The sequence below is a fragment of the Bufo bufo genome, chromosome 9 (genome assembly GCF_905171765.1).
Source record: "Bufo bufo chromosome 9, aBufBuf1.1, whole genome shotgun sequence".
NCBI classification, from domain to species: Eukaryota; Metazoa; Chordata; class Amphibia; order Anura; family Bufonidae; genus Bufo; species Bufo bufo.
In genome coordinates, this window is record NC_053397.1 from 13,089,767 (window position 1) to 13,117,346 (window position 27,580).

The window sequence follows — 27,580 nt, forward strand, 5'->3', positions numbered from 1 at the left end:
TTACCATTACACCTAGAGGCTCCGCTCTCTCTGCAGCTGTCGCGCCCTCTGCTTTTTGAATGACTTTTTCACTGCCTGGTCCTGTCAATCAAAAATCAGAGAGTATGGCGTTGCAGAGAGAGCAGAGCCTCTAGGTGTAATGGTAACGCCCCCGTTGCTCCTAGAGGCTCATTTGCATACAGTACAGACCAAAAGTTTGGACACACCTTCTCATTCAAAGAGTTTTCTTTATTTTCAGGACTATGAAAATTGTAGATTCACACTGAAGGCATCAAAACTATGAATTAACACATGTGGAATTATATACATAACAAACAAGTGTGAAACAACTGAAAATGTCATATTCTAGGTTCTTCAAAGTAGCCACCTTTTGCTTTGATTACTGCTTTGCACACTCTTGGCATTCTCTTGATGAGCTTCAAGAGGTAGTCCCCTGAAATGGTTTTCACTTCACAGGTGTGCCCTGTCAGGTTTAATAAGTGGGATTTCTTGCCTTATAAATGGGGTTGGGACCATCAGTGATGTTGAGGAGAAGTCAGGTGGATACACAGCTGATAGTCCTACTGACTAGACTGTTAGCTGCTTTTTTCTTGCCATAATACAAATTCTAAGTAAAGAAAAAACGAGTGGCCATCATTACTTTAAGAAATGAAGGTCAGTCAGTCAGACGAAAAATTGGGAAAACTTTGAAAGTAAGGGCTATTTGACCATGAAGGAGAGTGATGGGGTGCTGCGCCAGATGACCTGGCCTCCACAGTCACCGGACCTGAACCCAATCGAGATGGTTTGGAGTGATCTGGACCGCAGAGTGAAGGCAAAAGGGCCAACAAGTGCTAAGCATCTCTGGGAACTCCTTCAAGACTGTTGGAAGACCATTTCAGGGGACTACCTCTTGAAGCTCATCAAGAGAATGCCAAGAGTGTGCAAAGCAGTAATCAAAGCAAAAGGTGGCTACTTTGAAGAACCTAGAATATGACATATTTTCAGTTGTTTCACACTTGTTTGTTATGTATTTAATTCCACATGTGTTAATTCATAGTTTTGATGCCTTCATAGTCATGAAAATAAAGAAAACTCTTTGAATGAGAAGGTGTGTCCAAACTTTTGGTCTGTACTGTATAATAAAACATCCTTTTTCCCAGCAATGCGGGCACCTATGGACATGGGACCAACACAGATGCCTTCAGCTGCCAAGCGCACATGGAACAGGTCAGCCAGTGTCATAGGTACAAAACTGCTGACAGAAGCTCTTTTAAGGCTTCTCAGCTGAAACATATAAACCCGTCATAATGCGCTACTGTGGAAGCGTTTTTACGAAGACAAAGATTTTTTTATCTGGATCGCACGTGGTGCTGGAAGATTGTTGTTAAAGCTGGAGACAACATACATTTGGCAGGTTACCAAGATGAAGAGGGCACATAAGAGAAGATGACTGAAGGATCAGACTACACGGTATGTTTGGTGTCTGTTTCCATGGAAACGCATACGCCTGGATAGTAGCTGTAGAAATTTTATAAAAATAAAATAAAAAATTATATATATTACGTGAATGTAGGTTTGTAAGAATTAAGGGGTCCTTGGAAGGAAGCATTACTGCAGAGTCGGACTACACAGAGTGTTTGGTGTCTGTTACCGTGGAAACATAGGCTCGTAGAAGGCCCTGCATCATATTATTATTATTTTTATTTTTTTTAGATATAAAGCAAAAAAGCTAAGTCGGAAGAACCCAAAAAAGGAGGGCCTAATAGGAAAATAATCATGTTTCCAACAGCAGCTAATCAGAGCCCAGCTTTCATTTCTTAAATGCTCTGGAAAAACGAAAGCTGAGCTCTGATTGGTTGCTTTGGGCAACAGAGACCGGGTTACAGTTAGTTTTCAATAACTGAGGGCCACAGGTGGTCATAAAAACTAAACAAAGCCACCAGTGACATCATAGTTAAAGATAGACATTTGGAAATCCATCAATCATGAAAAATCTTTGCTCATTGTCTCTAAGTGTTATGCAGGTGGCATGGGGGGGGGGGGGGGGGTGTGACCCAAATAATAATAATAATAAAAACCCTCCCAACTGATAAGCGCTTGTGCTGCCCACCGTAGAGCAAAATGGCCGATTCCTGCAGCCTCATCTTGCTGACGGAGAAGGCGACGACTACTTAACACTACAGCATTCAAGTCCTGGTTTCTAGGAAAGGTTGACTAGAAAAATAGATAGCGCTGGCACAGTCTTCTCTGCGTTCACAGCCAAGGCAAAAACACTTGAAAAAGTTTTACGTCACAATAAATAAAGTTTGGCTCCATCGTATTATTTTAAGTGCTTGAGAGCTCCAGGCCCCTGCACCTTCCTCCTCCCGCGCTTAATGTATCTGCAAGTAATGTGGAATACTGTAATTGAAGAGCAAGAAGTCCATCTTGTAGAGGTTGAAGAGACGCCGTTGGTAGAAGCGCTCGATGCCCTTGAAGAACTCTGCTGCCATCCCATCGGTGGTCCGCTTGGTCTTGGAAGAAGATGGGAACTTAATGTAATCTCCTACCCCTATCAGCTGCAGGAGGTAGTTGGCGTCCTCTTCTAGAGTCTCGTATTTGCCCACTATGTCATACTGGACAATACACGGATGGCACAAGGAATGGACTCGCTCCCAGTGCTCATTGAATGGCTCTTCTCGTTGGGTCTGGGGGTCTACCAAGTAATATAGGAATTCCTCAAAGGTGACATCGTCTCCATGTTCAAGTGCTTCAAGAGAAGGGTCTCTGCGATGGCGCTCTATTATCTTGGTGCCGTATCGCTTGTGAAAGGCCGTGTTGTACGTGCGAGTAAATTTGTTCCTGTAGGCAGAGACCAGCCTCTCGAAAGGCTCCCTTACGAAGATGAACTTGAGGTAGTTCCGGAGCCGGTAATTGATCTCTGAGGTGCTGAACTCTGAGAGGGTGCGAAGGTTAGTCGCAATGTGGGCCTCGTTGGCTGGAATGAGCGCAGGATCCTTATACTTGCCCTGGCTGGTGAGGACCATCATAACTCTCTTCCAGTTGGTGCATGCCACCTTCGGAACATAACAATACAGCAACCCATGTGCGTCATCCACAATTAGGTGTTTTAGGTCATCGGCGGTGAGGACGCGTCGTTTTCTGGTGTAGACCTTGCAGGCGCTGGCCAGCAGCTCCCGACGCTTCTGGTGTTTAGCTTGGATTGAAGAAGGCTCAAACTAAGGGCGAAAAGAAAAATAATATGCAGGTAAAAAAAGACCAGAGGAACAACCTACTAGTCACTAAATAGTCAGACGTTTAGGTGATGCTCAAATTCCCCCTCCCATCCCCATCTACAAAATTCTGTGGGAAATGGCCTTAAAATGATAAAATCTTGGCACCCTTGTTCTGAAGAACACAGTGACTGTTTATGTAAATGGTGAGACATCAATGACTTCTTTCCAAGGCTAGTGAGGGAATTGGGATGAGGCCGGGTAGAACACGTTATGTTCTTTTTACTAGAGCAGTCAAGTGCCCAATGGCACAGGTGGGCGCTGACAAATCCCAATTGTAAACCCTAGTCTGAATTGGAAGAACTTAAAAGCACAGAAAGAGCAAGTTGGTCATGGAAGGTGAGAAGCAAAGGTGTATGCTACAGGGCAGCCTCTGTGACCACAAGATCCATATCCTCGTCTCCTACAGACGGTGGCAACATTTGACTTTGCTAAGGGTCCACCCTATGTGCATGTCATGGCGTCTACCCTTAACAGGCTTATCCTATCCACAGGACAGGTTATAAATGCATGATCCTCAACAATCCTGAGAAGAAGGGTCTCTAAATCCCACATTTGACTAGAGTACAAGAGCATGTGACAACTGGAGCATCATCTACACGAGTCCCATATAGATGAATGGAGAGGTGGACGAACTAGTCTGACCTCCATCAATCAGAAATGTATCACCCATTCTGTGGATTGGTGGTCAATGCTGTTCACAGGATAACATTTTTTATTTTTAAGTTCTCCCCCAACCATAAACTCCTCATCTGCTCCTTCATGTAAACTTCCTGCATGGACGGGGGTCACATGCACTGCTACAGCCAATGACTGGCCTCAGCAGTCACATGTCCCTGTCCATGCAGGAAGTTTACTTCTGGGGATCGGAAGACCATGGAAGCCATGGTGCTTGAAAGGAGGAGCAGGTAAGTATAGATGTCTAAACAGGACCCCCCAAAATGACAAACATTTTCTTGGTTGGGTGACTTGATGTTGCTGTGCAACTCTAGCCTTACGCTGGGTTCACACCTGAGCGTACCGAAGGAGCGATCTGTATGCTTGATTTTATCGGGCGTACAGACGCGGCTCCGGCAACTAGCAAACGCCCATTGTCGCGCGTTCCCGGAAGTCTATGTACGGGAACGCGCGACCATATGCCCCAAAGAAGCTCCTGTACTTCTTGGGGCGTAGAACGTTTTATAGCGCGTTCGTACGCGCTGTAAAACGCTCAGGTGAGAACCATTCCCATAGGGAATCATTGGTTCTTGCCTGTTGAGCGTTTTACAGCGCGTAGGAACGCGCTGTAAAACGCTCAGGTGTGAACCCAGCGTCAAGGTGAAGCTGGAATTTAAGGTAGGGCTATACACTGGCTTTGTGAGACCTGCGACCAAAAATCCACCAGGTTTTGATTTTTCTTTGCAACTGTTGCATTGTGGGGCTGCGATCTGGAGACGGGGCGTCCACTCACCTGCTCGCTGTCATACAGCGCTTGCAAGGGGTTTCGTCTTGGCTTCCCATTCCAATGGCCCACAGAAAAATGATCCTCATCTTGAAGAGTTAGAAAAAAAAATATTAAATCAAACAATCTAATATTTGGGACATGGATGCAAGGAAGGAAGGAAGGGGAAAGAGAGAAAAAATAAAATAAAAAATCCCCATCATTCACATAATGGTTTAATAGAACTTCTGGCAGCTTTACCGGAGCCCAGACTGTTTGGTTTACAAGACGTCGGGCTCCGTGACGTCCTTAAGAAAACTTTATGAGCTACTAGCGAAAGCTCTGCGGTTCTTCCAAACGTGACACAAGGGATTCTCCAAATATGTAGTAGTATTTACTTCTAGAGAACGTGAGGTTACCTCATCACCGGGAGCCTCTCCAACCCCCCCAATCATTACAGTCATCAATCTCTGACATTTACACATTCTTTCCAGGTGATATAATTGATATAATAAATAAATAATAATAATAATTCTTCCCTGCCCCCCCCCCCCCCTTTCTATATCAGGAAACAAACAAGGTCTAAAAAAAATAAACCCAAAAATAAAAAATTGGATAAAAACCTTGTTCATTCTACTATTTTATACACGTCAGTCAGCCTTGCGTGAGAGCATTTAGCGTTGCGGTCGCCCCATCAGGATTTAATCCCAAAAATGGTGGTGGAGGAGGGGGGGGATGTATAGTCTGTAAAGTAAAGTCCTCTCCCATGGCCCCTCAGGAATCCCAAATCACATCTGTTTTTTATTCCCCCAGCAATGCGGACTACATAAAAAAAAAAAAAAAAGTTTGAGAACTGGAAAGGTTTGGTATGCGATGACATCACATCATTTAACAGGATGACATCACAGATCATTCAGAATGTGAACAGATCAAAGCTCATTAGTCATGGCACGCGAAGAGGAGCTGCCCCCTCTGCTGCCATGTCCGCTTTAGTAACTCCTTTCATTCACTTGTAATAATTCGGAAGCATCTGCTCTTCTGTCTCTATGTTGTGCCATTCTTCTGTTATTCCTGCTAGAAGTTATTAATGGATTACTAACAGTTTGCAATAAGGGTCCAGATGGGTGTTAATAGTTGGGGGCGTGTCCCTGCACAGTCTGACACTATCCAATCTGTGCTGCCAGTGTAGAGACACACCCTCAACTGGTAACACCCATCTGAACCTTCACTGAAGACTGCTGGCAATTCATTTATAAACTTCTAGAGGGGATAATAGAGGGATGGCACAACAGTCATAAGAATAGTTGCTTCAGAATTATTACATGAAGAATGCAGGAGAGGGGAGAGGTCCCCTTGAAACTGGCCATGACTAATGAGCTTTGATCTGCTCACTTTCCTAATGAGCTGTGATGTCATCCTGTTAAATCCCATGATGTCATCGCATACCAAACCTTCCCTGTTCTCCTTCCCTTTTTTCCCCCTATGTAGTCTGTTCCTGGTGCAAGTTCTTTAAAGGGGGTTTCCATAACTGTAATCTCGTTAGTTTATCTGTAGAATTAATCATCCATATAAGTGAGCGTCCGATCAGCTGTCTGAAAGGGGTTGGCCCACATCATACATTGGGGGCATATCGGCCATTATCGGAAGTCCTATAGAAATGAATGGGAGGCGCACCGTGCAAGCGCGGCCACCGCTCCATTCACTTCTGTGAGGTTGATGGAAATAGCAGAGGCTCGGCTATCCTCCGCAGTCTCGTAGAAATGAATGGAGGGTGGCTGTGCTTTGCGGGCTCCGTTCTAGAGATGGGTGTGGGACCGCACCTATCAGACATTGGGGGCATATCCTAGCGATATGCCGCCAAGGTATGAGACAGGGCAGTTCCTAGGGAAATTTACCAACAGGGCGAACATCAAAAAATAACTGCACCCAGCAAATAGTGCCCCTGACACTAATAGTGTAACCATAATGTCCCCCAAAAATAACTGTGCTAAGCTGATACTGTGCCAGGGTGCCCCCAGAGTAATAGTGCTCCCCAAAATCCCAACAATAGTGATAATTCTGTGCCAGAGTGCACTTAGTAGTAATAGTGCCCCCAACAGTAATTTTGTCCCAGAAGTACGGTAATGCTCCCATAGTCCCCCAGTTGTAATGAAGCCCACCATAATGCCCCTGGTAGTAATAATTCTCTTTATAATGTGCGCCAGTACAAAAAATGCCCCGTTGTGTGGGTGTCAGTAAAAAAATAAAATAAAATTTGTGCCCCCAGTAGAGCCAATGTCCCCAGAATGCCCCCATGTGTTCCAATGACCCGTACTGTGTGCCACTAGAAAAAACACTTAGTGCCCCCAGTTGAGCTTAGGTGCCCATAGTGCCCCTATAATTTGTTAATTTGTGCCAGTATAAAATACTCCTATATAGTGCCCCCAGAAGATGCCCTATAGTGCTCCTTCCCCGCCCCCATAGTGTCCTCCATAATGTGCCAGTATAAAATGCCTCTATATAATGCCCCCATAGTGCTCTTCTTCCCCATAGTGCCCCCCCATAATCTGTGCCAGTAAATAGGGCCCCCAGTAAATGCCCCCATAGTGCTCCTTCCCCTCTTCTCCATAGTGCTCCCCATAATGTGCCAGTATATAGGGCCCCCATAGTGCTTCCCCCTCTTCTCCATAGTGCCCCCCCATATTTTGGCAGTATATAGGGCCCCCATAGTGCTTCCCCCTCTTCTCCATAGTGCCTCCCCCCATATTTTGGCAGTATATAGGGCCCCCATAGTGCTTCTCCATAGTGCCCCCCCATATTTTGGCAGTATATAAGGCCCCCATAGTGCTTCCCCCTCTTCTCCATAGTGCCCCCCCCATATTTTGGCAGTATATAGGGCCCCCATAGGGAGTCCCCTCTTCTCTATAGTGCCCCCACATATTGTGGCAGTATATAGGGCCCCCACCCCCCTTCTTGCCACAGTATACTTTAAATAATATAAACAATAAACACATATACTTACCTTATGCTGCTGTCAGCGATGCGATGCAGCCTCTTCCGGCCTGTGTCCCGCGCTGTACGGCTTAGGCAGCGCGATGACTTCATTGCAATGCCTACAGCGGCCTCTGATAGGCTGCCGGCCCTAGGCCGGCAGCCTATCAGAAGAACGGGCAAGGGAGACGCCCCGCACTGTTCATCTGTAGGACGGCGATACAGATGAATATGGAGATGAGCGATTCCACAATGGTAGCGCTCATCTCCACTCCTGCTGCCTCCAGACAGAAAGGCCCCCCCCCCCCCCCCCCCCCCCCCCCCCCCCCCCCCCCGGTGCTGGGCCCTGCTGACGGCGCCCCCCCCCCTCTTCTGTCCCGAGTTATACGCCCCGTGCAGTCGCACCCCTCGCCCAGCTGTAGAAACGGCCCTGGTATGAGAGGGGCCAACCCCTTTAAGGGGCTGCAGTGCTCCAAAACAGCACAGCTCCATACACTGGGCAGTGGCCGTTAATGGTACTGCATGCCCCCATTTAAAAAGGGGTTCTCCGTATATATGAGATCAGTAGGATTTCCCATAAACGTCCAATAGGTTACGGTCCCAATATTAATAAATAACATGCCGCACGCACGCCATCTTCTCCATTCTAAGTATGGAGCTCCCAAAAATAGCCAAGGGAGCACGCTCCTCAATATTTGGAAGTCGCTTAGAAGTGAATGGAACCATGCTCCTCCGTTCACTGCCGTGGGAGTTGGAGCTCGGCTTTTTTTCTTGAGATAGGAGTAATTCTCAGAGCCGGGACCTGGAGCTATTGGACAGTTATGACAAAGCAGTGGGATGATAAATGTCTAGATGGGAATAACTGCTGCAGTACCGCGGCGAAAGACTACGGCGAAAAACCTTGGAACCAAACTCTGCTTCAGTTCCAAGGTACCACTGAAGCAGAGTTCGGTTCCAAGTTTTGAAGTAGTTTTGCACGGTAATAATCAATTACTGAAGTTATACAACGAAGTCTTGCGCGACTTTGTGAATAACTTACTTGAATCTCCATACAGTATTATAACTAATTTTTTAGCGACGCGGCTTTGAATGTAGCATCCAACTCCCAATGATCTGATATTGATGACCCGTCCTTAGGAAAGGTCATCAATATGACGGCCCCAGAGAACCCCTTTAAAATTAAAGTCACTAGCCAGCTTTTATCCAGCTTTTCTAGGACCCTGAAAGGGGCAAATCTGCTGCTATACCAGACGACTGAATTAGAGCGCAGTTACTACTTCTTAGCCGGTGTCGGCACGGGTCCAGAGCGGTTAGAGTCATCACCATAGATCGAATTACCTGATGTATGGAAAGTATGACCCGTGTGGCTGCAGCCGCCCTCGTATAGATTCTATTTCCCTTTAATGCTTAAAACACAGCGATAGCCGACAGCCGCAGGACCGACTCCAGACAACATGCAGGTGTCAGCCAGCGGGACCAGACCATAGGAGACCGAGACCGCAATAAGAGAGACCGCCCGTATGAGGGAAATGGAAAAATACCCGCACATAAATAAACGTTGGGACTAAAGCCGTATCGCATCATGGGCTTAGATACACTGGCTCAGCAGACAATAACAAGCATAAGAGGCCTAGATACAAAAGAACAGTTTCACATAGAAACTTCGGCCTCTTTCAAACGACCGTATGGCTTTTTCAGTGTTTTGCGGTCCGTTTTTCACAGATCTGCAGTAAGCCAGATTGGAATAATGCACTCTGACGCTATAATATGCAATGACTGGGTCAGGTGTAGATGATAGATAATAGTTTTTGTTTGTGACGCCAATTGCAGCGTGCGCAGGGTACAGTCTCAGGGCCCTTCAGGGTGTTGCAACTCACGTACCAGGTTAGGAATGCCAGAGTGGGGTAATGTCTCTGTGTGGTAGTGGGTATAGTGTCAACGGGGTCTCCTACCTGGGTACGGCTGGTCGCCTGGATCCTGGCTCACTTGCAATAAAATGAGTGTGTTGCTAGTAGGAGTAATTGAGGGATTTGCAGCAATAATTGAGATCCAGACTTGGAATAAAGTTCCAACTGGTCTTTACTTGATGCAGCAGTAATCCATGTGAGCTACAGCAATAGTCTGAAGTCCCAGCAGGTATTGGTAATGTATGGCAGGAATCTATCTTCTGCTCTATCATGTACCTGGAGCTCTTTGCAGGATAAGTCATCTGCTTGGGGCAGGAATCTATATCTTCTGCTGTATTGGGGACTGACTAGCTGAGGAGGAATTTGGCTTCTCCTGGTCTCTGGACGTTACGCACAGTTGTGCTCACAGGGTATGCTTCTTCCTGGAGTTCTGGAGGTGGCTGCTTGCTTTCTACCAGCTGAGGCTGAAGGGCTCAGGCTGGGAATGATGATCTTTTGTCTCAGCCGAGACAAGATTCTGGCTTGGATCCCTAGAACTGGGAGCTCCTACAAGCACAGGCTTCCCCTAGCCGGGGTGGCTGGCACACTAACTCTAACTTCCTTCTCCACCCATGAGGCAGGATGTAGGAACATTCCACACCTCACAGAGGGGGGAGCTAAACTGGAATGTACTATTCCAGTCTAGAAATACTAAACTGAACTAAGTCCCTGGTAAACACATTACTGCCACCTGCTGGTGTACATGGAAATTACAGCAAAATACATTTAACAAGGGTTTCAATGCACATTAGTAAGGATGTGATGTTAAAGAGGACCTTTCACCCGAAGAAAGTATGTAAACTCACCATAAAGATGTGTAGAGCGGCGCCCAGGGATCCCTCTGCACTTACTGTTATCCCCGGGCGCCGCTCCGTTCTCCGGTTATAGCCTCCGGTATGTTTGCAGTTAGGCTCCACCCAGTTGAGCCTGCCGCGGTCTCCTTCTCCTATGCTGTAGCGCTGGCCAATCGCAGCGCTCAGCTCATAGCCTGGCTCACCTCGGAGCAAGTTCTATCTTTTTGCGGTGTGGAAGCACGGAACGGAACCCCAGAAAGCACTCCGTAGTGCTTCCGTAGTGTTCCGCATCTCAAAATGAATGGGTCCCCATCCGTGATGCAGAATGGCCACGGAACGGTGCCTGTGTATTGCGGATCCGCAAATGCTGTCCTCAATACGGCAACAGGCATCACCCGTTCGTGTGAACGAGCCCTAAAGCTGTTTCCAACTTTGTCACAAGGTCTTGACTCAATTTATTTAATCTGGCCCCTCATCAACAAACCCCCTTTTCATTGCTGCGGAGCCAACGCCTTGGGTCCAGCGTATCCAGGTAGGAGCACCGTGACACGTGCACTAACATTAAGGGACATTTAGACCACCCTACACCACTCTGGCATTCCTACACCTGTGTACCATCCACAGTATCACTAAAAGGGGCCCTGTGCCCTTGTTTCTTCACTGCAACTGGCGTTACGAAAACAAGTACTTTTTTTTTTTTTCCTTCTTAAAGGGCCCTGGGGGAAGGCGCCCGCTGCAGATGCATACAGTGAAATCTTCAGCAAAATGTTCAAGTAACTTATTGGAATTTTGATCCTTGGAGGGTTTCTCCTGCTTCAGTTTACATCCTGTGTGGACCTAACCTTAGATGATCAAGTATATTCAATCCTCCTGCTAATTATCATGTATGGGGAGAAGGGCTTATTCCTGGTTAGAAAGGGAAATTCCTCAGGAGGCCTACAATTTTTTCTTCACCCTCTTATAATGTATTGAGGTGGGGGGGGGGGGGGGGGGGGGGACCATTTTGACCTTGGTCTATTCCTGGATGCTCCATTGAAATTGAAGTTTTATAGCTGTATTATTGGACACATAGGGAAGATAAACCTCAGGCTGTACATTGGGGATCAGAGAAGATTCTCAAGAAGCAGACACGCAAAAGACAAGTCCATGGAGAGCTGAAGACAAGTCTTGTCCTGCAAGAAACCACACAGTCTTGAAATCTGATGGTGAAAGAAGAAGGGCAAAAGGGTCATGCTGGCCACCAGAAGGTTCTCCAACAAGACTAAAGACCCACCATAAAAATCACCTATATGATCCTCTATGACCATCCTCTTTCTGGAAAAACTGGGTTCTAGAAAGATTCCAATGTTCATCATCCGGTTTTCTTAGACCCACAAGCAGTACTACGTTCATAAATTGGGTGGGTTGCCATTTAGGAGTCATTTCTTAACATGTGCACAACCCATGGACTTGTATTTCCTCAGATATTTTGTGTCTTTCATCAGCTACAATCCTGTGTAATATGGTGACTCGTCACCCTGCGGTCCTTTTGTCTGGGATTAGCAGTGAACTCTGTGTTCTCCTGAATCAGGACTGGAATTTAGTAGCAGTTGTACATCTGGAAGAGATTAGACCTTCTTCAGATGTCAGTCTACAGAGGAGCAGGATTGATGTATTTAAGGAACCTTTTGTAAAATACTGTCCTAGACGTCTGGTCGCAGGTCTGGTTTTGTGTATACGTTATAATAAAGGAGACACAGTGTGAGGACAATGGCACCTTTCATTGGCAAATTGGATCATATAAATCAGGTATTGGAAAATAGAGGAACCCAATTCTGCAGCAAGTCCATGGCTTCACTTGGGTCTGACCTTGGTACCGGGCAAACCTGAGCAGATGTCAGTTGACTGACTTTGGTGATGGGGAACATGCTCTTTGCTTGTCGGGCTGGTAGAGAAAACACAGGGAAGGGTTATGAGGCCTTGGTCAAGGTTGAGAAGGACTTTTTTGAGGTGTAACCTATGGATTCTTGGCTCCAATGCAATATCTGTAACAGTCCACCACCTACCATGCCCAATTTATAATACTGGTGTCTTCTTACGTAACATCAGAACTCATGAAGAAATCTATTATGTAGGCAGACATCCTTGCTCCATTACTTTTGAAGGTTGGCCATCTTCTCCTCTCTTGGATGGGAGTGCAGCCAGCCAGTCGCAGGGGCAACACGTGAGGTGCACGGTGGACCGATGAGGGGCCAAATAATATAACACACCGTTCATCAGTTTACTCACGGTTAGCAGAAAGCCTCCCTGGGCCGGCAGCACAGTGTTGAGGTGGACAGCACGAAATCCTCCGGGGCACGCTCTGTGGTAGGGAAGCATCAGCCAAGATGGTGGTTGAGGTGCCCTTGATGTTAGGGGTGCTTAGGGTGCTTGTTGCGGCTGAGTCCCTTGATGTTTTTTGTCGTGACGCCGGTACCGTTAATGGTGGTACAACCATAGGTAGTAATAATGAGGTAGACAGTGGTAAGATGCAACTCACAACTTTTACTTTGGATGTCTCTTGGTTGCAGCAGTACAATTATGCAGTCTCTAGATGGTACAGATTCAATTCTGCAAATCCACTGTTTTAGGCTGTTTAGGTTTTGTGGCTTTGGAGCAGTGGGTTAGGTGTACCTGGTTCCCTTAGATGCTTTGGATCCTATTCCTTGTCTTTCCCTACATCTGAATATTCTGGACAGGAAAACTCAACTGTCTCTTAGAAGTTTGGTGTGGCTGCCAGAAGCTATAAATCCTCCACCGTGCAAAGGTGTCTGTGGCCCTCAATAATGGCTCCTATCACCGATGAATACCTAGGAATGCTTGTTTCTTTTCCAGGGAGGCAAACTCTTCTCCTACTGGTCAGGGATGCAAGTCTATAGTCCGGCCACAGAAGGAAAACGCTCTTCTGCGCCTCACATCTGAGTATCACCTCCTAGCGAAGTTGGCTCCACTCACTAATCTGTGTTGCGAAGTCTTCACTCTATCTTTCCTCCCACTAATCTGATCTGAACTACCTCAGATCTGCTCTCTTCTGAACTACATTTTTACTATCATCTCATCTCAACTCCCTCCTGGTCTCAACTGAACTAAACTCCTCTAACTAGGCCTGACCTGAGTATATATAGGACCCGAACTTTATCCCCATCTAGTGGCGGGATGTATAAATTACACCTAATAGGCCTGTTAACAGGGATTTTGCAGATGCACACAAATGCAAAGTTATACATTACTGTACAATGTAATTGTTTAAGATGAAGAAGTACTTTAAGCAGTGCCCACACACACGTAGTGGGACGCTGCAGGAGTTGTGGTCACATGTTCCAATACACTCTGCCACCAGTTGTGGTGACCTACAGAGATTTATACATGCATGTGGACATCTTCAAGTGTTACCTGCATGACTCCTCTGACATTGCAGTGCTACAACCAGAACGATTTGCGCCCCTGCTTGACATAAGACACGGCAAGACCCCCTAAAAATTACAGTGGGAAACAGCTAAAGGAAACTGCAGGAAGATCTCATTTTGGAAGATGCAAATAAGTCACATCTTCTCCTCTTGTGATGTTAGTGTCACTCCACTTCTAAGGACACATTTGTTTATTCATGGCAGTTGAGCAATAAGGTTGCATGCACCAAGTCATAAAAATTCCCAGCGTCATTGGGTTTTCTCCTCAACTTTGTGGTTTGGCTTCTAACGGTTTCTCTTTCACCAAGTTATCTGGTCTCAGGAAACCTAGGGATTCTTCACTGTTTAGGCAAAAGTATAAAAATCAAGGAGGAAAAGATCAGAGCGGAGTGTCCAATGGTTCAGTGCCCTGAGTGTGAGGTCAAGTCCATCTCAATATGCTCCATTTCTTTATCAGGTTCTCCATTTGGTTACCCTAACTCTCAAGTACCTGGCATGTTTGCATATTACATGGACAGCCTGGTGTTGGCTTCAGTGGGCATCTAAAATGATGAGAGGGAAGGGGGAGGAGAGAGTAAAGACCATTAACAGGACAGGTACCATCAAAGTGGCCTAAGGCATACAATAGTGCCCAAATCCCTACAGGAGGGTCCATTTCTGAGGGTCATTTCAGGTTTGGGGCCATAATCTAAAGGGAACTTGTAATATTCTCAACAATGGACAAATGTTCCTGAGTGGTCCATCAGTGACCTCTATTGAATGACCTTGTGCACGGCCTGGGAGACTAGCAGTGTTATTCAATATAGGCCTGTGCGTCTCCATGGTTACAAACTACAAAAAACCCCTGTGTAGTCTGACCCTGCAGCCATACTCCCTTTTGTCTATCCCATACTTAATGTTGAAGGGGTTATCCAAGACCATTAAATGCTCCCCCCATATGCCCAGGCCCCTCACACTGAATATACTTATCTGGCTCCCCGCACTGCCCCTGGTCTCTGCACCGCCGCCTCTCCCCGTGCGCTGATGAAAACATTCGGAGGGGGGGGGGGGGGGGGGCGGCGTTGGTTGCCGTCAATGGCAGGCAGGGATGAGCCTCCCTAGCATCACTGGAGACGCTAGGGAGGCTTGTCCCCATCCCCGCCTGCCATTGGTTGCTATCCCCCCCCCCCCCATCCCTCGACACCGGATGTTTTCATCTGCACACGGGGAGAAGCTGCAGCAAGGGGCGGACTGGGAACTTAACCACTTAAGGACCACAGGTTTATACCCCCCTAAAGACCAGGCCCTTTTTTACAAATCGGCACTCCACAACTTTAGCGGTTTATTGCTCGGTCATGCAACTTACCACCCAAATGAATTTTACCTCCTTTTCTTCTCACTAATAGAGCTTTCATTTGGTGGTATTTCATTGCTGCTGACATTTTTACTTTTTTTGTTATTAATCGAAATTTAACGATTTTTTTGCAAAAAAATGACATTTTTCACTTTCAGTTGCAAAATTTTGCAAAAAAAACGAAATCCATATATAAATTTTGCTCTAAATTTATTGTTCTACATGTCTTTGATAAAAAAAAAATGTTTGGGTAAAAAAAAAAATGGTTTGGGTAAAAGTTATAGCGTTTACAAACTATGGTACAAAAATGTGAATTTCCGCTTTTTGAAGCAGCTTTGACTTTCTGAGCACCTGTCATGTTTCCTGAGGTTCTACAATGCCCAGACAGTACAAACACCCCACAAATGACCCCATTTCGGAAAGTAGACACCCTAAGGTATTCGCTGATGGGCATAGTGAGTTCATAGAACTTTTTATTTTTTGTCACAAGTTAGCGGAAAATGATGATTTTTTTTTTTTTCTTACAAAGTCTCATATTCCACTAACTTGTGACAAAAAATAAAAACTTCCATGAACTCACTATGCCCATCAGCGAATACCTTGGGGTGTTTTCTTTCCAAAATGGGGTCACTTGTGGGGTAGTTATACTGCCCTGGCATTCTAGGAGCCCAAATGTGTGGTAAGAAGTTTGAAATCAAAATGTGTAAAAAATGACCAGTGAAATCCGAAAGGTGCTCTTTGGAATATGGGCCCCTTTGCCCACCTAGGCTGCAAAAAAGTGCCACACATGTGGTATCGCCGTACTCAGGAGAAGTTGAGGAATGTGTTTTGGGGTGTCATTTTACATATACCCATGCTGGGTGAGATAAATATCTTGGTCAAATGCCAACTTTGTATAAAAACATGGGAAAAGTTGTCTTTTGCCAAGATATTTCTCTCACCCAGCATGGGTATATGTAAAATGACACCCCAAAACACATTCCCCAACTTCTCCTGAATACGGAGATACCAGATGTGTGACACTTTTTTGCAGCCTAGGTGGGCAAAGGGGCCCATATTCCAAAGAGCACCTTTCGGATTTCACTGGTCATTTTTTACACATTTTGATTTCAAACTTCTTACCACACATTTGGGCCCCTAGAATGCCAGGGCACTATAACTACCCCACAAGTGACCCCATTTTGGAAAGAAGACACCCCCAGGTATTTCATGATGGGCATAGTGAGTTCATGGAAGTTTTTATTTTTTGTCACAAGTTAGTGGAATATGAGACTTTGTAAGGAAAAAAAAAATAATCATCATTTTCCGCTAACTTGTGACAAAAAATATAAAATTCTAGGAACTCGCCATGCCCCTCACGGAATACCTTGGGGTGTCTTCTTTCCAAAATGGGGTCACTTGTGGGGTAGTTATACTGCCCTGGCATTCTAGGGGCCCTAATGTGTGGTAAGTAGGTAAATGACCTGTGAAATCCTAAAGGTGCTCTTTGGAATGTGGGCCCCTTTTCCCACCTAGGCTGCAAAAAAGTGTCACACATGTGGTATCGCCGTATTCAGGAGAAGTTGGGCAATGTGTTTTGGGGTGTCTTTTTACATATACTCATGCTGGGTGAGAGAAATATCTCAGCAAAAGACAACTTTTCCCATTTTTTTTATACAAAGTTGGCATTTGACCAAGATATTTATCTCACCCAGCATGGGTATATGTAAAATGACACCCCAAAACACATTGCCCAACTTCTCCTGAGTACGGCGATACCAGATGTGTGACACTTTTTTGCAGCCTAGATGCGCAAAGGGGCCCACATTCCTTTTATGAGGGCATTTTTAGACATTTGGATCCCAGACTTCTTCTCACGCTTTAGGGCCCCTAAAATGCCAGGGCAGTATAAATACCCCACATGTGACCCCATTTTGGAAAGAAGACACCCCAAGGTATTCAATGAGGGGCATGGCGAGTTCATAGAAATTTTATTTTTTTGGCACAAGTTAGCGGAAATTGATTTTATTTATTTTTTTCTCACAAAGTCTCCCTTTCCGCTAACTTGGGACAAAAATTTCAATCGTTCATGGACTCAATATGCCCCTCACGGAATACCTTGGGGTGTCTTCTTTCCGAAATGGGGTCACATGTGGGGTATTTATACTGCCCTGGCATTCTAGGGGCCCTAAAGCGTGAGAAGAAGTCTGGAATATAAATCTCTAAAAAATTTTACGCATTTGGATTCCGTGAGGGGTATGGTGAGTTCATGTGAGATTTTATTTTTGGAGCCTTACAGGGGGGTGATCAATGACAGGGGGGGTGATCAATGAAAGGGGGGTGATCAGGGAGTCTATATGGGGTGATCACCCCCCTGTCATTGATCACCCCCCTATAAGGCTCCATTCAGATGTCCGTATGTGTTTTGCGGATCCGATCCATGTATCCGTGGATCCGTAAAAATCATACGGACATCTGAATGCAGCCTGACAGGGGGGGGGGTGATCAATGACAGGGGGGGGGTGATCAATGACAGGGGGGGGGTGATCAATGACAGGGGGGGTGATCAGGGAGTCTATATGGGGTATATGGAAGGCTCCAGGGAGACGCCTGTATGTGTTTTGCGGATCCGATCCATCTATCAGTGGATCCGTAAAAATCATGCGGACGTCTGAATGGAGCTTTACAGGGGGGTGATCAATGACAGGGGGGGTGATCACCACAGTCATTGATCACACCCCTGTAAGGCTCCATTCAGACGTCCGTATGCGTTTTGCGGATCCGATCCATCTATCAGTGGATCCGTAAAAATCATGCGGACATCTGAATGGAGCTTTACAGGGGGGTAATCAATGACAGGGGGGTAATCAATGACAGGGGGTGATCAGGGAGTCTATATGGGGTGATCAGGGGTTAATAAGTGACAGGGGGGGGGGGTGTAGTGTAGTGTGGTGCTTGGTGCTACATATTACTGAGCTGCCTGTGTCCTCTGGTGGTCGATCCAAACAAAGGGGACCACCAGAGGACCAGGTAGCAGGTATATAAGACGCTGTTATCAAAACAGCGTCTGATATACCTTTCAGGGGTTAAAAAAAATACATCTCCAGCCTGCCAGCGAACGATCGCCGCTGGCAGGCTGGAGATCCACTCTCTTACCTCCCGTTCCTGTGTGCGCGCGTTCACAGGAAATCTCGGCTCACGCGAGATGACACCAATCGGCGTTAGTGTGACCTGGGAGCGCCGCAGAAATTACGCCTTTCGGCGTTAGCGTGGCGGGAAGTGGTTAAAGTGGCCCTGGAAAAAAATACTAAAAGTGGCCCTGTTTTGTAGTCAGGACCAAATTGATGGAAGACAGGGCCAACACAAGTAGGCGAGGCCAGCGATACTATAATATGGCACATTATACACCCCAACAGAGCCAAATACCACAGTCCATCACAAAATACATCCACAAAAACTTCCAGTGGCCGGCCGTAAGGAGGGTTCAGACGGACCCCTGGGCATCTCCCTCTGGGAAATTTCCCTGTAGGGTCTATGGCCAATCCGCCCCTGGCTGCAGCGGCGTTGCAGGGACCAGGAGAGGCGCGGGTAAGTATATTCAGTATGGGGGAGCAGTTAATAGTCTTTGATAACCCCTTTAAAGTTAGATTAGCAAGACATTTTTTTCTGCGAGATCTGACAACACAGATTGTTTTTAGTCTGTTACCATAGAGACACATAAGTCGGCATAGGAGCTGTAGATACAAAACGGTAGCACGTATTTAAAAGAACTGATTGCAAAATGAAAGTGTACATAGCCTTTAAATCTACAGAATTATAAACTTTCCTGAATTCAGAAGATTTGGAAACTTCGCCCCAAATCTGTTGCTTTAAGTTTAGAGGGAAAATAAATAAATAATAAATTCCCCAAAAGTTGCAATTCACTATACGTATCCCCCAGGCAACACGAAACATGGCGAGAGCGCGATGGAAAATTACCAGCCGATATTTTTCCTAGGATCATAACTTTCAGAGTCCCCAGTTATCCTGAGGGGGGAATAAGAGACTCTCAATAGGGTCCTATCATTGGACGGCCGTAGAAGGTTTACCGGACACATTATTATTCTAGACTCCTGCCAACACTTCCCTTGCCATGCACTTGAATGGCGCGGTTTACTGCAGCGACGTTGAGAATTATATTCCGTTACAATCTGCATTTAATAACTATCCAGCTGTTCCTGGGCTATTTGTGGTCAACCACTGTCCCCCGGCCATCAAAGCAACAACCTTCCGTTTCTCCAATAGCTCTGGCGTAGCTCAGGAGGAGCAATCGTACAAGTGGAATTAAATGGTAAAATTAATAAAGGTGATCACCGCCATGATGCTCAGTGGCTCCAACCTATGGTCCCTATAAAGAAACCAGCCATCTAGGTCCACCCAGCATCCTAAAACGTGGCATCCTAGATCTCACAGATGTAGCTTCAGGTCATTTCTTCCAGACATCAGACACTACTGCAATGCGAGTACCTAGGAAGTCCTTGAAAACAGATGATCTAATGCAAGGCCAGGTTCTCTGGTTACACTGGGACACACGTCCTCGGCTCTAGTTTCTGAGGACCTGACCTTCCTTATTCAATATTAACCGTGTCCATACACATAAATCCAATCCAGCCCGATCCAGCATAAGTGGCGAGTAAAGGATGTGATGGACATTCTGCATCTTCTCAGTCAATGTTCTTTTCACACCCCAGGAGGTGCTAATGCTTAAAATGTCTGAGGCTGGGAGGCAGCTTTCTGCAGTAACCTCCCTCCACTGCTCAGACTGCAATAGGAGACCAATAGCTCTGCCCCCTCACTCCAGGCCAAGATGGAGCTGATCAGGACACGAAGGATCCTTATTGCCTTTGCTGATGGACGGTCTTGCAGACTAATAGCGACAATTGCAATGTCAAAATGCAAGTGACCCCCAGTCCAGTTGTTCAATCTGCAGCACTCACATTTGTGCAGGACTATTACTGAAGAGTGACTTTTACCCTGTGTGGAGCTAGAGACTGCAAATATCACACAGAATACTGAGCAAACAACTCCCGTCCTGCCACTTTAACCCTTTATTTGGCAGCACTACCTCGATGTTATGTATAAATCCCATGGGAAGTGGGAAATCAGTGCAACCATAGAAGACACCCACAAACACCCGCTCTGGTCACAATCATACCTCACGCCATTTTTTCACATTTGAAAAAGCTGATAAGGAAGAGAGTGTACATGTCACTGCTGGGTGGAGGGGAATCCGTTGTAAAGCTATACTAGACACTTCCATAGTCTGGTCACAGGTCCAGCAAAGTTTAAAGTTTTTTTTTTTTTTATATTGATGGCTATAATCAGGATAGGTCATCAATAGGAGATTGGTGGGGGTCCGACTCCCAGCACCCACACGATCAGCTGTTTGAGGCAGCCGTGGCACCACCGGAGCTCCATTGAGCGCAGTGGCCTCCTGACCGCTTACCAAGCACAGCTCAATCCATTGTATACTGGCTGTGCTTGGTATCGCAGCTTTGCCTTCCTTTAGGCCAGGGATGCCCAACCTGCGGCCCTCCAGCTGTTCCAAAACTACAACTCCTAGCATGCCCGGACAGCTATCGGGGCTTGTTGGCAGTTGTAGTTTTGCAAGAGCTGGAGGGCCACAGGTTGGGCGTCCCTGCTGTAGGCCATTGTCACGGACACTCCCGTGACAGGGGCCAGGAGATCAGAGAGACTGGCAACATGTGGGTTAATCTGAATGGTTCCTTGTGGATCATTCGTGTCTGTGTTGTTTTGGTAATGACCACACCTCTGGCAGGTGTTGTTAGTTTGGTCATTTAACTTCCCCTATTTATTACTGCTTACCCCTTCTAGGGGTGCGGTTTATAGCTTCAGTTTCTGGACTCTGGGCTAGCTGGTTGTTGGTCCTCGGTTGAGCTCCTGGCGCTGCCTTTGCTCCACGTGAAGGTAAGTGTCGTCTTTCCTATTTGTATTTTGTTTGTTGTGTTCCCCTGTCTGTTGTATCCAGGCCTGAGGGAGACTCCTGTTCATCCTTCTGGTGGAGGAATAGGTTGTCTCAAGTCCTGTCACTATAGCAGGGCCCTACAGGGTGTGTTAGGGCTCTAGGTTCCTGTGTATGAACTTTCCTACCATCAAGGTCAGTTCATACTGATAGTCGAGATTTGGATTAGGGTTGTTCTAGGAGGTGACCTTCTCCTTTACCCTAGTTTCCAGGCCTCGTTCCTGTGCTCTGTGTGGAGTTTTCCGCCCACACGGCATCCGTGACAGCCATGTGACAGATGAACGTTACGTCATCTGCCTATGAAGAGACCTAAGCGCTCAAAGGACGCTGTTGTCTTTTCGTACAGCTGATTAGGTTAGGTCGGGTGCGAGGAGACAGACCCCCACCGATTTGGTATTGATGATCTATCCTGAGCTTAGGTCATCAATATCAAAATCTTAGAGAACCTCTTTAAAGGGGTCGTCTGGGTTAGAGAGCCTATTATGCAGTTAACAGAGGAGTCCGCCATTTCAGAACCTCCATCTATTAATGAGAACACAGAATGGCTAGAAAGAGTCCCCCCTCTCTCTCTACGAGGACCTGGAACGTCCATTCATTACATGATCTAGATTGATTTCAATGGTCTCCATGTAATACTTCATTCCCCCTGTGGTGGCGCTGCAGGGAAACTGAAGACAATGCAGAGACCCGTCATGGTTAGCGATCACACAAGTGGTCTTCACACAACTGAATAGAATATTCCTGGAAGACAGAGATAAGCAGATGTATTTCACCAGTCTCTGGACATTGAAGTTCTACAGCCTCCATTAAGGCTACTTTCACACTAACGTTTTTTCTGGATCTGGCAGGGTCCAGCAAAAACGCTTCCATTACTGATAATACAACCATCTGCATCTGTTATGAACGGATCCGGTTGTATTATCTTTAACATTGCCAAGACGGATCCGTCATTGAAGTCAATGGGGGAAGGATCCGTTTTCTATTGTGTCAGAAATCTTGCTCTGCATCCCAGGATGGAAAGCAAACTACAACATGTTGCGGTTTGTTCTCCGGTCTGGGAACGCAACTAAAGGGAACAGAATGCATTTTGAAGCATTCCGTTCTGTTCTGTTCAGTTTTGTCCCCATTGACAATGAATGGGGACAAAACTGAAGCGTTTTTTTTCCGGTATTGAGCCCCTAAGACGGAACTCGATACCGGAAAACTTAAACTCTAGTGTGAAAGTAGCCGAAGACAGCCTGTTGTAAGTACAGTCAATCCTAAACCACATTCCTCTACATCACAAGGATTGCTCAGATGCGATTGCTCTGTTGTCTGTTTTCAAGCAAAAGGGTGATAAAGATTGCAGTTTACCATCCCCGTCCAATGCCTCTGTGACAAAGTGAGCGTCGGAGCGGGGGATGGTAAATACATACTAATGCCTCACACCTGCTGCTGCAAAACCACAACTCCCAGCAGCCACAGGATGTAGAATACCGCCATATGCACTGCCACCTGGGGCCAATAGCAGCTGCTCTGACTATAGTCACAGCCATAACCCTTTAATCAGTCAATTCACCCATCATCACCTCCAGCTTAAAAGGGTTCAGCCATTTCACATCCAATGTCAGATCTGTGCGAGTGGCGTTCTGGACCCCTTCCCAATTACCCAAGGTAAGGGGTCTTAGTAAACGTCTGGTCTGCTACAAGTTTGCTCAGCCCTCTTCATATTAATGGAGAGAAGCATCGAAGAGAATATTGAAAAACTGGACTGCCCCTTTAAGCCTAGAAATAGGTGCAAATTGCACGAGCTCCCGGTGGTGACAACTGCACATCAGAAAGGGCAGTCATCTAGTAATGGGGTGTAAATGAGGTGCTATTTCCCGGTGTGTGGTCACCTGGGATGTGACAGGGACATTTGCCACCTGTGACTACACTGGCATGGCATCAAAACTGTCCAGCGGCCCACAGCAACCAGAGCACAGCTTTCATTTCTAAAACAACTGTGGAGAAATGAAAGCTGCGCTGTGATTGGTCGCCATGGGCAACTGCTTGTATGAGTGAGGCCTAGTGTACACCTGGGGCAGACTGGCTTTACTTGCGCCCAGGACCCCAGACGCCGTGAGGTCACTAGTCCACTGGCGTGTCCGGTCTAGTATATAGCGGCCCTCGTTTAGCTCTATTTAGTCGTTATTGTGATGATGTACACTACTCAAAAAAATAAAGGGAACACAAAAATAACACATCCTAGATCTGAATTAATTAAATATTCTTCTGAAATACTTTGTTCTTTACATAGTTGAATGTGCTGACAACAAAATCACACAAAAATAAAAAAATGGAAATCAAATTTTTCAACCCATGGAGGTCTGGATTTGGAGTCACACTCAAAATTAAAGTGGAAAAACACACTACAGGCTGATCCAACTTTGATGTAATGTCCTTAAAACAAGTCAAAATGAGGCTCAGTACTGTGTGTGGCCTCCACGTGCCTGTATGACCTCCCTACAACGCCTGTGCATGCTCCTGATGAGGTGGCGGATGGTCTCCTGAGGGATCTCCTCCCAGACCTGGACTAAAGCTTCTACCAACTCCTGGACAGTCTGTGGTGCAACGTGACGTTGGTGGATAGAGCGAGACATGATGTCCCAGATGTGCTCAATTGGATTCAGGTCTGGGGAACGGGCGGGCCAGTCCATAGCATCAATGCCTTCGTCTTGCAGGAACTGCTGACACACTCCAGCCACATGAGGTCTAGCATTGTCTTGCATTAGGAGGAACCCAGGGCCAACCGCACCAGTATATGGTCTCACAAGGGGTCTGAGGATCTCATCTCGGTACCTAATGGCAGTCAGGCTACCTCTGGTGAGCCCATGGAGGGCTGTGCGGCCCTCCAAAGAAATGCCACCCCACACCATTACTGACCCAATGCCAAACTGGTCATGCTGGAGGATGTTGCAGGCAGCAGAACGTTCTCCACGGCGTCTCCAGACTCTGTCACATCTGTCACATGTGCTCAGTGTGAACCTGCTTTCATCTGTGAAGAGCACAGGGCGCCAGTGGCGAATTTGCCAATCTTGGTGTTCTCTGCAAATGCCAAACGTCCTGCACGGTGTAGGGCTGTAAGCACAACCCCCACCTGTGGACGTCGGGCCCTCATATCACCCTCATGGAGTCTGTTTCTGACCGTTTGAGCAGACACATGCACATTTGTGGCCTGCTGGAGGTCATTTTGCAGGGCTCTGGCAGTGCTCCTCCTGTTCCTCCTTGCACAAAGGCGGAGGTAGCGGTCCTGCTGCTGGGTTGTTGCCCTCCTACGGCCTCCTCCACGTCTCCTGATGTACTGGCCTGTCTCCTGGTAGCGCCTCCATGCTCTGGACACTACGCTGACAGACACAGAAAACCTTCTTGCCACAGCTCGCATTGATGTGCCATCCTGGATAAGCTGCACTACCTGAGCCACTTGTGTGGGTTGTAGACTCCGTCTCATGCTACCACTAGAGTGAAAGCACCGCCAGCATTCAAAAGTGACCAAAACATCAGCCAGGAAGCATAGGAACTGAGAAGTGGTCACCACCTGCAGAACCACTCCTTTATTGGGGGTGTCTTGCTAATTGCCTATAATTTCCACCTGTTGTCTATCCCATTTGCACAACAGCATGTGAAATTGATTGTCACTCAGTGTTGCTTCCGAAGTGGACAGTTTGATTTCACAGAAGTGTGATTGACTTGGAGTTACATTGTGTTGTTTAAGTGTTCCCTTTATTTTTTTGAGCAGTGTACAATTTTCATCACTGTCAGCAGCACATCCCTTTCTCATAGTAAGTAACAGTCCTAAATTTGCAGGGACTGCCCTGAATTTTCAGAGACATTCCTCCTGGCTAATCTGGCTTGTCCTGGCCTGAAAATGGGTAAGGTTTACGGAGACAGTGCCCAGAAGTGTTCTTGGGCAGGACTGGGGCGTGCCAGAGACAAATTTACCTTCACAGATGTTGGTGAGGCTGGTTTCACATCTGCGGCACGGAGATCCGGACGCTGTGCCGGAAGAGCCTGTGGGAATCTATGCCGCAGATGTGAAACCAGCCTAAGAATGGCATTTACATAGGGCTGCTGACAGCTGATGGATTTTTAATGCTACGTTTGCTCATTTCTCGGACGATTGGTGTACACGTTCACACCGGGCAACTGAACAATCCTTCCCGATAGTCGGTCCTAATGGTGGCATTACAGCAATCTATTCCTCCCTGTCCCGCACAATCCTGACTCCGTATCACATATCTCCCACATTTACATCCACGTGTGTGACGGTTATCAGCTGTGCAGCCACCATAGGCTCCCAGGTAGCGACCGACGCACCAAAATCCTCATTGAAAACCATTAGAAATACCTACCTTAGGCTGCGTTCACACGTGACCGATTAACTGCAGATCTGCCGTTGTGTTTTTTTCTGCGTTTTACAGTACCAGCGAAGTGGATGAGAATTTCAAGAATTCACATACTGCATAAAAGAAAAAATGCTACGATATTACGGATTTGTAATCTGCAGCGTTGTAATCCGCATCCGTTGCTCCGTTCCGAAGGCCCGCAAAAAAAATATAATAGCATGTCCTATTCTTGTCAGTTTTGCGGACAGGAATAGGCAGGTCTACAATGGGCCGTCCGTTCGGTAAATTGCGGAAGGCACACTGGCGGCTTCAGTTTTTTTGCGGATCCGCGGTTTGCGGCCCGCAAAAAAAAAAAGGCACGGTCGTGTGCATGAGTCCTAATATTCAGCTTTTCTGCAACAAAATCCGCAGTGTGTGCATGCCCCCCAGCGCATTTTTCCCCCCGCTGCAAATTAAACGCAGAAAATCAGCAGCTTCTCAGTATTGTGTGAATCCAGCCTTAGGGTTAGTAGCCCTTTAAGACTTGTGCCAGGAAGTCTTGAAGGAGGATTTTTTATTTTATTTATTTTTATAAATATTGCATGGAGGGGCAGCGAGGTTCTGGGGTGATGTCAGCGTTAAAATATTTCAGTGTTTTTATAAGCCCACCGCCTCCAGGGGTCTGAGACAGATTGTGAGGCCGGAGAAACTTCCACAATGCAGCCAGACATGGGGAGCATGTGTTGGGACGGACAGGGGGGGATGGGATGGGGGGGGGTAATATGGAGGTGTTTATTTTGTTCTGCCACATTGGCAGAGGGGCGGGCGAAGCCTAAACAATTAACCCATTCTGTGCCATTCTGTGTTATTTTAGAATCACTGCGCTCTATGGTATGTATACAGTCTGGACCGCAGAATGAATGAACGGACATTTCCTGGGGTAGGGGGTTCTCAAGATAGATGTAGCAGAGCTAAATTTGTCAACTTGCGCATGATTCCGTGCACGATAATAAAGCCTGAATGTGGAAGATGGGGTGCAAGACAGAATGGTGAAGTCCACCTATAAGGATTAACCCCACGATGTGCAGGCTCTACCCGGTGCCTAAAGTGGAAATATCCAGAGAGTTGCTGAGAGGTTCCATTCATTAAACAGCTAACCCAAGAAGGGAACATTCCTGCGCCGACTGCTGGGAGGCAATGCATGAATAAAGGGAATATTTCATGCCCATAGCACAGCGAGGGGGGCACATATTATTTATAGGGTGCCTACAGAACTGGCTTAACACTTTGCCTGCCACACTGTGACAAATAAATTAATGGAAGTCAATGGTCAAGGGAAATGCAGAAAAAAAAAAATAAGAGTGCCAGACTCTAATACTCATACGACAGATTTGGTCAAAGAGCTTGCAATCTGTACCAGCCAGGAAGCTCCAAGGAGTTTGTAAATGTGCCAGTCTTGCAAGTCTTAATCCTCATAGAAGGGCCCGCTCTTTATTTTATGTAGCTCGAAGCTATGCAGATTTGGACTTGCATGCAACTTCGAAGTTTCTTTTTGCAACTTTGTTGCCGCTGTAGCACGACTCAATGGACTCCTATGGACGGTGACTGTGCCGCGAGGATTGCGATGGTCTCGGACGTCTGTGACTTGTCCCGTTCATAATTAACCAATCGCCATGGTGACAAATGACGGAATAGTCACAGACCGGCCACATCCAATACATTGGGAGAATTGATCTTTTTGGTTGAAACCAATAATTTTACCGTCACAGACGCACCAATTGTCATGACGAGAGTGAGCGGACTATTGAGGGGGTCTGTGGCCAGAATTAGTTACTGACCCACGAAGCCTGTAGGGTATAAGTTAGTGGATTGTGCATTCCTTCTCCCAGCCCCTCTACTTCCAACCCTTCCCGGAGGGCAGTCGTCACTTACCTGAGCTCAAGCTGCTCTGGAAGTAGAAGATGATCAATATGAAGGATCCCAGACAGGTAGCCAGGACCATCACTTTGCCTCTCCTCATGCTGCGCAGGGAGCCAGCCCTGGGTGCTCATTGCCTGCAAAGTGTGCACCGATCCACTCTGTCCCTGCACAGCC

At 46.7% G+C, this 27,580-nt stretch overlaps 1 protein-coding gene across 1 annotated transcript; it reads right to left on the bottom strand.

The window, feature by feature from the left end:
- Positions 1-1,135: 1,135 nt before the first annotated feature.
- On the bottom strand, positions 1,136-27,580 carry CHST13 (carbohydrate sulfotransferase 13). The gene is made up of 3 exons (XM_040407505.1): positions 27,419-27,580; positions 4,705-4,784; positions 1,136-3,200 (listed from the first exon to the last, which is right to left on the bottom strand). The coding sequence occupies exons 1-3, from the start codon at positions 27,504-27,506 to the stop codon at positions 2,355-2,357; spliced, it is 1,014 nt and encodes a 337-aa protein (XP_040263439.1). The 5' UTR covers positions 27,507-27,580; the 3' UTR covers positions 1,136-2,354.

Excerpts from the sequence above, each read along its gene's own strand:
- CHST13 (XM_040407505.1), bottom strand. The coding sequence starts at position 27,506 with ATGAGGAGAGGCAAAGTGATGGTCCTGGCTACCTGTCTGGGATCCTTC. Across the intron at positions 4,785-27,418 it reads CCAGAGCAGCTTGAGCTCAG|ATGAGGATCATTTTTCTGTG; the intron begins GTAAGTGACGAC and ends TAACTCTTCAAG. Across the intron at positions 3,201-4,704 it reads CGCTGTATGACAGCGAGCAG|TTTGAGCCTTCTTCAATCCA; the intron begins GTGAGTGGACGC and ends TTTCGCCCTTAG.